Genomic DNA, 15,529 nt, shown 5'->3' with positions numbered 1-15,529 from the left:
TGGTTTTTCCAGTGGTCATGTATGGATGTGAGAGTTAGACTGTGAAGAAAGCTGAGCATCGAAGAATTGATGCTTTTGAACTGTGGTGTTGGAGAACACTTTTGAGAGTCCCTTGGACTGCAAGGAGATCCAACCAGTCCATCCAAAGGAGATCAGTCCTGGTGTTCACTGGAAGGACTGATGTTGAAGCTGAAACTCCAATACTTTGGCCACCTCACGTGAAGAGTTGACTCATTGGAAAAGACCCTAATGCTGGGAAGGATTGGGGGCAGGAGGAGAAGGGGATGACAGAGGATGAGATGGCTGGATGGCATCACCGACTCGATGGACATGGGTTTGGGTAGACTCCGGGAGTTGGTGATGCAGAGGGAGGCCTGGCGTGCTGCGGTTCATGGGGTTGCAAAGAGTCGGACATGACTGAGAGACTGAACTGAACTGATAAGTATACCTTATTTTATTTACCCATTGATCAGTTGATAGATATAGTTTGTTTCCACTTACTGGCTATTTATGATTAATGCTGTTATGAACATTTCTGTGTAAGTTTTCAATTCTCTTGGTTATATACCTACAAGTGGACTTGCTGGGCTATATGATTACTCTACCTTTTTAATATTTTGAGAAACTACTATACTGTTTTCCAAAGTGGATGCACAATTTTACACTCTCACCAGCACCGTATGAGGGTTCCAACTTCTCCCATCCTTACCAATACTTGCTTCTATCTGTCTTTTAGACTGTAGCCACCCTAGCAATGTAAAGTGGTATTTGTAGTGTGGTTTTGATTTGCATTTTTCTGATGGCTAATAATATTGAGTATGTTTTTCCTGTGCTTACTGGTCATTTGTATGTTTTTCTTTAGAGAAGTTTCTATCCAGAGCCTTTGCCCATTTATTAATTGGGTTATTTATTTTTAAATTATTATAGCATGGGAGTTTCTCATCTAGTTCTAAGATACACTTCCTTCATCATTTCGTGTATTTGTAACATTAAGACAGGTTTTTTTTGTTGTTGTTTGTTCTTTTAAAAAGAAATAGTTCCAAAAGAACATAAACTTTCAAGGCCAAGTACATTGAGTAACTATGCATGAAAAGTAAAACATAAAATTTTACGCAAAAGTTAAGGCAGGGGTGGCTAGAAGGCTATATCGACTAGCCTAAGGCATGTGAACAGAAGTGACACTCAATTTCTGAGTCTTGTCCTTAAAGAGAGAGAAGCATACCTTTCAGTTTTCTTTCCCCTTCTTGTCGTCTGGGGTGTGCACAGGTGAGCCATGTTTGACATGGGTAAGGGCACCCAAAAAAGATGTCCTTTTCATTATAGGGGACTGGAATGCAAAAGTAGGAAGTCAAAAAACACCTGGAATAACAGGCAAATTTGGCCTTGGAGTACAGAGTGAAGCAGGGCAAAGGCTAATAGAGTTCTGCCAAGAGAACGCACTGGTCACAGCAAACACCCTCTTCCAACAACACAATAGAAGACTCTACTCATGGACATCACCAGATGGTCAACACGAAAATCAGACTGATTATATTGTTTGTAGCCAAAGATGGAGAAGCTCTATACAGTCAGCAAAAACAAGACTGGGAGCTGACTGTGGCTCAGATCATGAACTCCTTATTGCAAAATTCAGACTGAAATTGAAGAAAGTGGAGAAAACCACTAGACCATTCAGGTATGACCTAAATCAAATCCCTTATGACTATACAGTGGAAGTGAGAAAAAGATTTAAAGGACTAGATCTGACAGACCGAATACCTGATGAACTATGGATGGAGGTTCGTGACATTGTACAGGAGACAGGAATCAAGACCATCCCCAAGAAAAAGAAATGCAAAAAAGCAAAATGGCTGTCTGAGGAGGCCTTACAAATAGCTGTGAAAAGACGGGAAGCAAAAAGCAAAGGAGAAAGGAAACATATACCCATTTGAATGCAGAGTTTCAAAGAAGAGCAAGGAGATATAAGAAAGCCTTCCTCAGCGATCAATGCAAAGATATAGAGAAAAACAATAGAACGGGAAAGACTAGAGATCTTTTCAAGCAAATTAGAGATACCAAGGGAACATTTCATGCAAAGATGGGCTCAATAAAGGACAGAAATGGTAGGGACCTAACAGAAGCAGAAGATATTAAGAAGAGGTGGCAAGAATACACAGAAGAATTGTACAAAAAAGTTCTTCATGACCCAGACAATCACGATGGTGTGATCACTCACCTAGAGCCAGACATCCTGGAATGTGAAGTCAAGTGGGCCTTAGAAAGCATCACTACGAACAAAGCTAGTGGAGGTGATGGAATTCCAGTTGAGCTATTTCAAATCCTAAAAGACGATGCTGTGAAAGTGCTGCACTCAATATGCCAGCAAATTTGCAAAACTCAGCAGTGGCCACAGGACTGGAAAAGGTCAGTTTTCATTCCAATCCCAAAGAAAGGCAATGCCAAAGAATGCTCAGACTACCCCACAATTGCACTCATCTCACATGCTAGTAAAGTAACGCTTAAAATTCTCCAAGCCAGGCTTCAGCAATACATGAACCGTGAACTTCCAGATGTTCAAGGTGGTGTAAGAAAAGGCAGAGGAACCAGAAATCAAATTGCCAACATCCGCTGGATCATCGAAAAAGCAAGAGAGTTCCAGAAAAAGATCTATTTCTGCTTTATTGACTATGCCAAAGCCTCTGACTGTGTGGATCACAATAAACTGTGGAAAATCCTGAAAGAGATGGGAATACCAGACCATCTGACCTGCCTCTTGAGAAACCTGTATACAGGTCAGGAAGCAACAGTTAGAACTGGACATGGAACAACAGACTGGTTCCAAATAGGAAAAGGAGTACATCAAGGCTGTATATTGTCACCCTGCTTATTTAACTTATATGCAGAGTACATCATTAGAAACGCTGGGCTAGAGGAAGCACAAGCTGGAATCAAGAATGCCGGGAAAAATATCAAAACCTCAGATATGCAGATGACACCACCTTTATGGCCGAAAGTGAAGAAGAACTAAAGAGCCTCTTGATGACAGTGAAAGAGGAGAGTGAAAAAGTTGGCTTAAAGCTCAACATTCAGAAAACTAAGATCATGGCATCTGGTCCCATCACTTCATGGCAGATAGATGGGGAAACAGTGGAAACAGTGGCTGACTTTATTTTTCTGGGCTCCAAAATCACTGCAGATGGTGATTGCAGCCATGAAATTAAAAGACGCTTACTCCTTGGAAGAAAAGTTATGACCAACCTAGATAGCATATTAAAAAGCAGAGACATTACTTTGCCAACAAAGGTCCGTTTAGTCAAGGCTATGGTTTTTCCAGTGGTCATGTAGGGATGTGAGAATTGGACTATAAAGAAAGCTGAGCACCGAAGAATTGATGCTTTTGAACTGTGGTGTTGGAGAAGACTCTTGAGAGTCCCTTGGACTGCAAGGAGATCCAACCAGTCCATCCTAAAGGAGATCAGTCCAGGGTGTTCATTGGAAGGACTGATGTTGAAGCTGAAACTCCAGTACTTTGGCCACCTGATGTGAAGAGCTGACTCATTTGAAAAGACCCTGATGCTGGGAAAGATTGAGGGCAGGAGGAGAAGTGGATGACAGAGGATGAGATGGCTGGATGGCATCGCCGACTCAATGGACATGGGTTTGGGTGGACTCAGGGAGTTGGTGATGGACAGGGAGGCCTGGTGTGCTGTGGTTCATGGGGTAGCAAAGAGTCGGACATGACTGAGCAACTGAACTGAACTGATCTGAAGGGCAATACCCTAGGAATGGCACAGCCCAAGCGATGGAAGGAATCTGAACCTCTGACACACACCTAGACTATCTTGTTAAAGCTACTGTACATTGGGTCTCTTGAAATAACAGCCTTGACTGTATTGTAACTAATACATCCCTTATTTCTCAATAACATGATTATTTGCTATATCCTGATTGTGTCCATGTTAGGCAATCTATTAACACGCTATCATAAAAAGCAAGAAGTTAATTTACTTACATCAACCATCTAGACACATACTTCCCCTCTTTCCATCCTCCTAGTATAGTTACAATAATTTTTAGAGCAGTCAGTATTTAATATCTATGTTACCATGGCTACATACAGTCCACAAATGAGTCAAGGTATGTACTATAATTTACAATTCTCATGTTTTATGTTTTAGTTTTTCTGTGAAGTCTGACTCATCTCTAAACTCTCCACCAGACTGAAAAGTTCCTCTCGATTTGCTCAGTCATCATATATTCCTATGAGTCCCATTCTCTTTCCCATGGAAATATTCCTCCTGGAGAACTGTATTTGCGTCCTCCAATTGGGACTGGCTACTTCTTTAGTCTGCTGCTCAACTGTAACGCTTGGTTTCCTTTTACCTTTCTTCTGTTATGATTCCACGGTTTCCCTGGGTTAAGATCCAATGCCTTTCTTTCTTGGTTTACTACCTTAGTCTTGATAGATATTTCTTTTTAATTTTTATTTTTTGGCTGCACCATGCAGGATGTGGGATCTTAGTTCCCTGACCAAGGATTGAGCCCACCCTCCCTGCATTGGAAGCAGAGCCTTAACCACTGAACTGCCAGGGAAGCCCTTGATAGATATTTCTGAAAAAAGTACATAGGAGATAACGTTTTTGAGGCTTTAAATGTCTGAAAATCGTCTTTATTTTGTACCCTTACTTCATTTGGATGAACGCATAATTCTAGGTCCAGGATTCTCATTTTCAGTGTTGTTATTTAGAAATCTGGATCCTTCTGAAAGTAATCCAGTATGTGTTTTTTTCCTTTCTCTTGTTTTTTCTCTCTGGTGTCTAGAAATTGTGTATTGGTGTGAGGTCTTCTTCTTTCTTTTTTAGTCATTGTGCTGCACATGACATGTATGCTTCCCATCTGGAAACCCATATCCTCTAATTCTGAGAATTTTTTTGTTTTTGTATTATTTCTTATAATTTCTTCCCTTCTAGTTGGCCTGTTTTTTTTCTTCCCGTGGGACTAATGATATGTTTTACCTCTTATCTTTCTCTTGCTTTCGTTTGCTTGCCTTTTTATCTTACTTTCTAAGGGATTTCTTCAAACTGTCTTTCAACACTTTATCCTTTTAGTCAACAAATACTCACTGAAAGACTACTATGTACCTAGGAACTGCTTTAGGTATTAAGGACACAGTGGTGAACAAACAAAAACCTTTGCTCTCATGAAGCTCCGGTGAGGGTAGGCAGACAATAAACAAACAAAATGTATAATATGTTAGATGTAACAAATACTGTGGGGAAAATAAATCAAGGAAGATGTAGAAAGATGGTTGTGTGTGTATGCACACATGTGTATGTGTGTTAGATAGGTTAGTGAGGGACAAGTTCACTTAGAAAAAATATTTGAACCAGTACATAAAAGGGATACGGGAGTAAGCTTTATGTACATCCAGGGAAGAGCATTCCAGATAGAGAGAACAGCAAGTGCAAAGACCTGAGGCAAACATGTGCCTGAAATGGCTGCAGGCGACACAATGAGGAGGCAAAGAGTAGAAAACAAGGTAATGGGGTAAAGTTTTTTATAGCAATCCTGACTTTAAGTTCCAAAAGTTATTTCTTTTAAATGTTTCATTTAATAGAATTTTATAGATGATATATCCTCCCTTTTGTCGGTGAAAGACTGTTGGATGGCTTTACATTTTTCTTTTGCTCCCTGTATCATCTCTGCTTCCTCTGAGTTCCTTTCTTTCCCTTTTGTTTGCTTGATTTATCCTTTTCTATTACAGACTTTCCTCAAATACCTGGATTGTTTTTCATATTAAAGAGTAAGGTACTAAAATCCTGACTGGCAGCTGTGTGAAGGGTGTGGACAAAGCAAGGAGCTGACTTTTTCATTTGGGGACCTACACCAGTGTCAGTGTCTATGTGGCCTTCCCTTTGGACTACTCCATTTCCCCATCTTCGGAATCCTCCCATCTTCTGCTGAAAGAGGATGAGCCAGCCTGTCAGGGTGTCCAGATCCAGCAGGGAAGGGGCCATACAACCTCTGGGTGGCTCTCCTCTCTGAAGACCTAAAATACCAGTGTCTCTTGTCTGCTGAATCAGTGGTCACTAGACTACCCAGCTCCTAAAATCGTAAAATCCTATCACTTTAACCATTTCAAAACAGACTATTTGTTCAGTCTTTTCACATTGCTGCTGCTAGCATGAAGTTCTTCGGGGTCCATTCCTTCTGTTTGTTGTTTGTGTTCTTACTTACTGCAGATTATTTCTTGTGTTATGTAAGTTTATAGCATACAATCTCCCTCAGGAGCACTTTTTCCTCTGGGAATCTGATGGGGTGCGGTACGGTGATGTTTCTTCAAAGCGCTTTGCCTTTGTTTCTGGTGAGCAACCCAGGGGTTGTGTGGTGTGCGGTCCCCAGTAAATACAAATAGTATAAACATGAGCCATAAAAATAAATCAGGGTTTTCTCAGAGCTTCCCTGGTGGCTCAGACAGTAAAGAGTCTGCCTGCAGTGCGGGAGACCCAGGTTCTATCCCTGGGTTTGGAAGATCCCTGGAGAAGGAAATGGCAACCCACTCCAGTGTTCTTGCCTGGAAAATCCCATGGACGGAGGAGCCTGGCAGGCTGCAGTCCATGGGGTTGCAAAGAGTTGGACACGACTGAGCAACTTCACTTCACTTCTTCACTTTCTCAGAGAAGGCTGTTCCCCCCAACCACAGCCCAGGCAGAGATAAGCTTAAATTCAGGTGGAGGGACTCTCCTACCTCTGAGCTGCTGTCTTTCAACGCTATGCAGAGCCTTGGGTCTGACACCACAACATGTATCTCCTGACTTAATCCCGTTAAGACTGCTATTGTTGAGTCTGACTAAGTTGTATCTGACTCTTCCGGGTTTCAAAAGTTTCAAGGCAACCAGTTCTCAAGATAACAAGCCACTTTGTGGTAAAAGAAGGGTCTCAGATTCACATTTTAAAATAATTGGATCTACCCAAAACTGCTTCTTTAATAAAATTACAAAATTAATTCCATTTCTTAACAATAAAAAGTAAAATCATATATTGTAAATGTCTTAATAACAAAGAACACAGCCAGAGGGTTTTTCTGTTTATTTTCCTACCTTGTTCCATTCTCTTCATTAGTTGTATCTGATCGACTGTCTTCTTCAATATCTTGCATTTGTCTGGTTTTACACTTAAGCTGTCAATGTCACTGATGTTGGCAGACAATAACTCAGCTAGCTCTTCCAAATATTTATTTTCTTGCTCCCTGCGCCTCTTTTCAGTGCTGTTACACAAAGAAAATCCAGTTACTGTACATTTCTACCACATTTCCTTCTCTGATCAAGTATTTGATATTTACATATTTACAGCGATTCCTATTTTCATCTAGAATGTAAAGCCAGATTTAGAAAAAATCTAAATGTGTTTTGAAAAACACTACAAAATACCAAAGAGCAGAAAACAATTCTGGCTAAAATACATAAAGGGAATGACTGCTATCACAGATGTATTCCTCAATGATATATATACACTGAATCTTTGAAATAACCAATAAATACTAGATAGTAAAAGAAGCAGACAGTACATATACTAGTTGCATTTGAAATTATTAGACATTCTAAACAATAATTCCCTAAAAATAGAAAATCTGAATTTTCAAATAAGTTTGTTGTAAATTAAGCAGGCTGACTACCCAGATTTCAAAGAAATTACAATCTGAAATCCGATGAAATCTTGATTCCTATAAAATCAGACCATTACTTGGTCCCTATCAAAAGGAAAAAAAAAAATTCTTCCAAAAAGTAAAATAAAAAGAACAATAAATCAATAATTAGAGACAGAGGTACAAAGAACAGTGTCTCTCATATACTGCTTTGCTGCAAAGAAATAGAAAAAAAAATCTGCTTATAAGCTCTCATGATATAGTAAATAAAATCAAACTCAATTTATCTTAAAGGAAAATAATGAGAATAAAGGATAACATTGCAAACAATTAGCACTTTACATTCACTCAAATGTAGTAAGTGAATATTGTTCATTTTGTTTTCTCATTCTTATCCCTTGTTTATTTAACCAAGTCATCAGGTACTTAATTTTATTAACACATACAAAGACAATAAATCATTACTTTAAGTGAATTTTTCTATTATCAAACTAATATAGTAAGAAAATTTGTTCACAAGTAGCTCTCAGTTTTATAAGCATCAATCAAAATCATTTGACTCCATATAAAAATGGTATTAAAAAAAGAGGTGAAAGAGGGAAAAACCAGTTGCTAAACAATTCTTAACTGGCAACAATTAAACTATCAGTTACTTTTCATAATCAAAAAAAAACTATAAAAGCAATAGCATTTGTATAACAGCATGGTTAAGTTGAAAAGAACCAAGTTAACAAAGGTCAAATGTGTTTATCTACATAAGACAAAAAACTACAAAATGGTACACATCCCAAAATAAAACCAAATTTTAAAACTATACCAATCACACATTCTATCTTTAACTTTTAAATTTTTCATTAAGGAATTATTCCCATTTTACTCAGTAAGACTTTATCTTACAATGTTCACAGTCAAGCATGTACAGTGAGATATTTTGACAAATTTCACAACAAGGTATTGAAAATGAGGCATGAAGAAAATGAAAAACATAACACACACACACACAGGGTTTTAGAGAATCCAGCTCTGTAAACTGATAATATTTTGGAGGACATTTGATTTTACCTTAGAGAAACTAATTGACACTAGGTTTACTTAGTAGACTCAGTCTAAAGTATGACTTGCTTAAATCTCTTGGTCTAAATACCAATTGGAATAAACTGGATTCATTTCATGGAACTCCCAGATCTGTTTTTAACATTAAGTTTTATGTAAAACTGAAGTTTTGGAAACCACTGTTGAGTAAAGGAAAAATAAAAGTAATAGAATTGGGGAGGATCAGACAGACAGGTGATAAAGGAAGCAAGAAGCTAAAAGTAATGAAATGGTATGGTGTCTATAAAATGAACTAAGAAAGAGACTAGGAAAATCACCATGAAATGAAATAATAAGCAAGAAGAGAAAATGAGAACAGATTTTTTTCAAATAAAGTTAAAAACTGAAGGAATGATAGAGATGACAAAAAGAAATTCTACCTTAACAGAAAAGACATCTTCAGTACTTTGGGCCACCTACATTTCTCCTCTCGCTAACCCACTTTACTTCCACTGATACTTCGTACATGCTAGTTAATGCCACTACAAGTTAACTTCTCAAGTATCGTATATATATATTTTTAACCTCATTAGCTTTTTCAACAAATGCTCCCATACTTTTATCATGTGCCAGATAACCAGGTTCTGTGTCCTGACAACCCAGGAGTAAATCAGATGTAGCCTCCAACAAGTGGGAGAACGAAGAAACTACTATGTGACAAATTTACAATACTATAGAAGCACAAAGAGATGGCACCTAGATCTAGAGAATGAGATGTCTAAATCTAATAGCAGGGAGAGACTAGTTTCCTAAAAGGAAAAAACAGCTTTTTCAAAGGTAAAAGTGAGAGCAAAAATAAGTAGCTCAAGATAGTTGAAATATGCTGCTGCTTCTGCTAAGTCGCTTCAGTCGTGTCCAACTCTGTGCGACCCCATAGACGGCAGCCCACCAGGCTCCGCCGTCCCTGGGATTCTCCAGGCAAGAATACTGGAGTGGGTTGCCACTTCCTTAGATGATTAGAAACAAAAGGGCAAGAGATGAGGTCCAGTCAGATCACCAGGGCTCTTGTATACACCATAATAAAGAGCACAGGAGATTGCTTACAGACACAAGTTCAAACTTCCTCTGTCATTTACTAGCTAAGTAACCCTGGATAAGTTACTTAACAGCAATTTAACTTCTCTAAGCTTCCATTTCTTCATCTATAAAATAGGGATAATGACATTAATTACCTCCTAGGGATTTGTGAGGATTAAAAATGATGATATTATACATAGAAATGTTTTGCAGAGTTCCTGCCACATACCATTAGCTCAACAAATGTTATTTATTATTATCCCTTTGATTATGATTATTTATTTTCAGGGCAAAGGAGAGCCCAGAAGGGTTTAAGAAAGAGAATGAGTGGCATGACTAGATTTGAAGCTCCTTGAAGACAGGAAACATATTTCACACTTAAATCCTTCAAACATCAAGCACATGGTGCTGGCTGAATTAAATACCTATTAAATAGGTATTTAATAAAGCACTTGTTGAATTGTTAATGTTAAATAAGCACTGCCCACAGCTACCCACCATTTAAAGACTGGCATTTTAATCCTCATTTCTCCTAGAAGAGTTAAGAAATGGAGAGGTAACAGGAAGGATATTTGAGATGTCTCACCCCACCAAACAGCTACTGAGAAACTACCCTAGCTAGAACTCCTGTACACAGGGCTGGCAATACCCTGAGGTCTAACATATGCTCTTTATGATCAATTAGTTCTCAATCTGTTTGGAGTGACAGTATACAATAACAAAATCAAAAGAAACATTATAAGGTGGTAATCATGTACAAATTCATCAACTTCAAAGTCACAAAATTTTAGTTAACTAAATAAAAAAAAAATCACTTAATTAAAATTGAAGCCCATACTTATAAACCTGACAAAGACTATGTTTTCAAATATTTTTAAAGCAAATGTGCAAGGATAATAATTTTTAAGACAATTAAGAAGAGAAATATATGCATATATATAAATAAAAATCTTGATATTCATCGTGATGTGATTATAGACACACACACACAAATCAAAGACGATCTGCAGATAAAAGACATTAAAACAAATAAGAAAGCTTAGAACAATGGACGGATATGAGATCAAAACTCCCAAATCATTAGCATTCCTATACATGAATAACTGCCAATTATAAAATGCAATAGACAAAATGATATTCTTAAAAGCAATAAAAATCCTATGGTACCCTGGAATATATCTAACTAAAGATGGGCTAGACATTCAAAGGGGAAAATTATACACTATTATTTAAGAACAATGAAGAACTGAATAAAGGAGAAGCCTTTATATTCATAAATAACAACACTCTAGAATCTACAAAATAAAGCTGTCAGTTCTCTCCAACTTAATTTATAAAAGCAAATGGAATTCTAATTCAAATCCCAGCAAGGAAAAAAAATCAAGGGAAACAAAAAACTGACTCTAAAATCTGTATGGGAGAGTAAAGGACCAAGAACAGGAACAACAATTTTGGAAAATAACAAGGAAGAGTGACTTGCCCCATCAGAGAGCATGGCAACTATCATATGAAGGCTCAGGTCAGATCCCTATCTATGCAGGAACTTGGTTTCTGATGAAGGTAAGAGCACAAAAGCAGGGAATGGATATGGTTATAGCCACTGACATTCCGTATAGGAAAAAAAATTTACGCTGTTACATTTTTATCCCACAAAAGTAAAATGCTTGTTTATTTAAAATTCTAAATGCATATTAGAAGTAAATGTATAAAAAAACATTTAAGGCCTTGAAATAGAGGGAAAAATTCTGGACAAGACCCTAAAAAGCTTGACATATGAAAATCCTAGGTTCTAAGGGATGTCAACAGATTGGGAGAAGATATTTGCATCAAATGTAAGCAAAAAAGAGTAGAAATTTAACGAGAAAATTAAAAATAACTCTTACAAATAAAAAAGGAAAGCACAAACTACCCAGAAGAAATATGGGCAAGAGATACAACCAGGAAATTCACAGAAGGGGAAAATATAAAGAGCAATAAAAACAAAAATCATGATCAACTTATCTACTTATCAGGGAAATGTACTTAAAATTATAACCCCACACCCATCAGGATGGCAAAAACTTAAAGTGAGGAAAAAGTAGTGAGATAAAGTTACAAGAAAAAAAGGCACTCTCATTGACTGTCATTTGAAGAATAATCTGGTAAGTACACAGTTAACATAAAAATGTACACAGATTCTAATGAAAGTTTTAAGTATAAAATAGTAGGTATGTACAAGGATGTTCATGTTTGCTGTAGTGCTGGCTGTAAGAATGAAAATTTGTAACGAAAAGGCTCTTTACCCATAAGGAATGTCTGGCTATTGGGAAACAGATTCTTCAACTATGGTATTTCGTGTAATGCAATATTTATCAAAAGTTAGCAGAACTGAATAAATCTACATATCTTTATGTCTAAAGAAAAATATATACAGTATTATATAATATATATATATATATATATATATTATATCCCGGCGGGCAGGGAGCTGGGGGTGGCGGCCGACAGGGGCTAGGCTGGGACGGGGGCCGGGGGCGGCGGCCGACAGGGGCTAGGCCGGGCCGGGGGCCGGGGGCTGGGAGCAGCGGCCTACAGAGTCTGGGCCCCGGGCCGGGCCGGGGCCCGGGGGCCAGGGGTGGCAGCCGACAGGGAAAACTAGCTAATCTGATCACACGGACCACAGCCTTGTCTATCTCAATGAAACTATGCCATGCCGTGTGGGGCCACCCAAGACGGATGGGTCATGGTGGAGAGGTCTGACAGATTGTGGTCCACTGGAGAAGGGCATAGCAAACCACTTCAGTATTCTTGCCTTGCGAACCCCATGAACAGTATGAAAAGGCAAAAAGATAGGACACTGAAAGATGAACTCCCCAGGTCAGTAGGTGCCCAATATACTAATGGAGATCAGTGGAGAAATAACTCCAGAAAAAATGATGGGATGGAGCCAAAGCAAAAACGATACCCAACTGTGGATGTGACTGGTGACAGACGCAAAGTCCGATGCTGTAAAGAGCAATATTGCATAGGAACCTGGAATGTTAGGTCCATGAATCAAGGCAAATTGGAAGTGGTCAAACAGGAGATGACAAGAGTGAACGTCGACATTCTAGGAATCAGCGAACTAAGATGGACTGGAATGGGTGAACTTAACTCAGATGACCATTATATCTACTACTGTGGACAAGAATCCCTTAGAAGAAATGGAGTAGCCATCATGGTCAACAAAAGAGTCCAAAATGCAGTACTTGGATGCAATCTCAAAAATGATAGAATGATCTCCGTTCGTTTCCAAGGCAAACCATTCAATATCACAGTAATCCAAGTCTATGCCCCAACCAGTAATGCAGAAGAAGCTGAAGTTGAACGATTCTATGAAGACCTACAAGACCTTTTAGAACTAACACCCAAAAAAGATGTCCTTTTCATTATAGGGACTGGAATGCAAAAGTAGGAAGTCAAGAAACACCTGGCGTAACAGGCAAGTTTGGCCTTGGAGTACAGAACGAAGCAGGGCAAAGGCTAATAGAGTTTTGCCACGAGAACGCACTGGTAATAGCAAACACCCTATTCCAACAACACAAGAGAAGACTCTACACGTGGACATCACCAGGTGGTCAACACCGAAATCAGATTGATTATATTCTTTGCAGCCAAAGATGGAGAAGCTCTATACAGTCAACAAAAACAAGACCGGGAGCAAACTGTGGCTAGGATCATGAACTGCTTATTGCCAAATTCAGACTTAAATTGAAGAAAGTAGGGAAAACCACTAGACCATTCAGGTATGACCTAGATCAAATCCCTTATGAGTATACCATGGAAGTGACAAATAGATTTAAGGGTCTAGACCTGATAGACAGAATGCCTGATGAACTATGGACAGAGGTTCGTGACAATGTACAGGAGACAGGGATCAAGAAAATCCCCATGGAAAACAAATGCAAAAAAGCAAAATGGCTGTCTGAGGAGGCCTTACAGATAGCTTGGAAGAGAAGAGAAGCGAAAAGCAAAGGAGAAAAGGAAAGATATTCCCATCTGAATGCAGAGTTCCAAAGAATAGCAAGGAGAGATAAGAAAGCCTTCCTCAGCGATCAGTGCAAACAAATAGAGGAAAACAACAGATTGGGAAAGACTAGAGATCTCTTCAAGAAAATTAGAGATACCAAAGGAACATTTCATGCAAAGATGGGCTCGATAAAGGACAGAAATGGTATGGACCTAACAGAAGCAGAAGATATTAAGAAGAGGTGGCAAGAATACACAGAAGAAGTGTACGAAAAAGATCTTCACGACCCAGATAATCACGATGGTGTGATCACTCACCTAGAGCCAGACATCCTGGAATGTGAAGTCAAGTGGGCCTTAGAAAGCATCACTACGAACAAAGCTAGTGGAGGTGATGGAATTCCAGTTGAGCTATTTCAAATCTTCAAAGGTGATGCTGTGAAAGTGCTGCACTCGATATGCCAGCAAATCTGGAAAACTCAGCAGTGGCCACAGGACTGGAAGAGGTCAGTCTTCGTTTCAATCCCAAAGAAAGGCAATGCCGAAGAATGCTCAAACTACCACACAATTGCACTCATCTCACATGCTAGTAAAGTAATGCTCAAAATTCTCCAAGCCAGGCTTCAGCAATACGTGAACTGTGAACTTCCAGATGTTCAAGCTGGTTTTAGAAAAGGCAGAGGAACCAGAGATCAAATTGCCAATATCTGCTGGATCATCAAAAAAGCAAGAGAGTTCCAGAAAAACATCTATTTCTGCTTTATTGACTATGCCAAAGCCTTTGACTGTGTGGATCACAATAAACTGTGGAAAATTCTGAAAGAGATGGGAATACCAGACCATCTGACCTGTCTCTTGAGAAACCTGTATGCAGGTCAGGAAGCAACAGTTAGAACTGGACATGGAACAACAGACTGGTTCCAAATAGGAAAAGGAGTATGTCAAGGCTGTATATTGTCACCCTGCTTATTTAACTTATATGCAGAGTACATCATGAGAAACGCTGGGCTGGAAGAAACACAAGCTGGAATCAAGATTGCCGGGAGAAATATCAATAACCTCAGATATGTGGATGACACCACCCTTATGGCAGAAAGTGAAGAAGAACTAAAGAGCCTCTTGATGAAGGTGAAAGAGGAGAGTGAAAAAGTTGGCTTAAAGCTCAACATTCAGAAAACTAAGATCATGGCATCTGGTCCCATCACTTCATGGGAAATAGATGGATAAACAGTGGAAAGAGTGTCAGACTTGATTTTTTTGGGCTCCAAAATCACTGCTGATGGTGATTGCAGCCATGAATTTAAAAGACGCTTACTCCTTGGAAGGAAGGTTATGGCCAACCTAGATAGCATATTTAAAAGCAGAGACATTACTTTGCCAACAAAAGTCCGTCTAGTCAAGGCTATGGTTTTTCCAGTGGTCATGTATGGATGTGAGAGTTGGATGGTGAAGAAAGCTGAGCGCCGAAGAATTGATGGTTTTGAACTGTGGTGTTGGAGAAGACTCTTGAGAGTCCCTTGGACTGCAAGGAGATCCAATCAATCCATCCTAAAAGAGATCAATCCTGGGTGTTCATTGGAAGGTCTGATGTTGAAGCTGAAACTCCAATACTTTGGCCACCTCATGCGAAGGGTTGACTCATTGGAAAACACCCTAATGCTGGGTAGGATTGGGGGCGGGAGGAGAAGGGGACGACAGAGGATGAGATGGTTGGATGGCATCACCGACTCGATGGACATGGGTTTGGGTAGACTCCGGGAGTTGGTGATGGACAGAGAGGCCTGGCGTGCTGCAATTCATGGGGTCGCA

The 15,529-nt window shown here is 39.1% G+C and overlaps 1 protein-coding gene across 50 annotated transcripts in view; it reads right to left on the bottom strand.

Annotated features, from left to right (window-relative positions):
- NCOA1 (nuclear receptor coactivator 1) overlaps window positions 1-15,529 on the bottom strand; it is a 220,887-nt gene that overhangs the window by 83,502 nt on the left and 121,856 nt on the right. For all 50 annotated transcript variants that reach the window (XM_081592675.1, XM_081592695.1, XM_081592710.1 and 47 more), the window contains one exon: window positions 7,080-7,246. In XM_081592675.1, the coding sequence (XP_081448801.1) occupies window positions 7,080-7,246 (167 nt within the window). The remainder of the gene's footprint in view (window positions 1-7,079; window positions 7,247-15,529) is intronic.

The sequence above is a fragment of the Giraffa tippelskirchi genome, chromosome 4, assembly GCF_054371585.1.
Source record: "Giraffa tippelskirchi isolate mGirTip1 chromosome 4, T2T-mGirTip1v1.2.pri, whole genome shotgun sequence".
Lineage (NCBI taxonomy): Eukaryota > Metazoa > Chordata > Mammalia > Artiodactyla > Giraffidae > Giraffa > Giraffa tippelskirchi.
The sequence above is the reverse complement of the archived record's forward strand: the minus strand, read 5'-3'. Positions and strand labels throughout refer to the sequence as shown.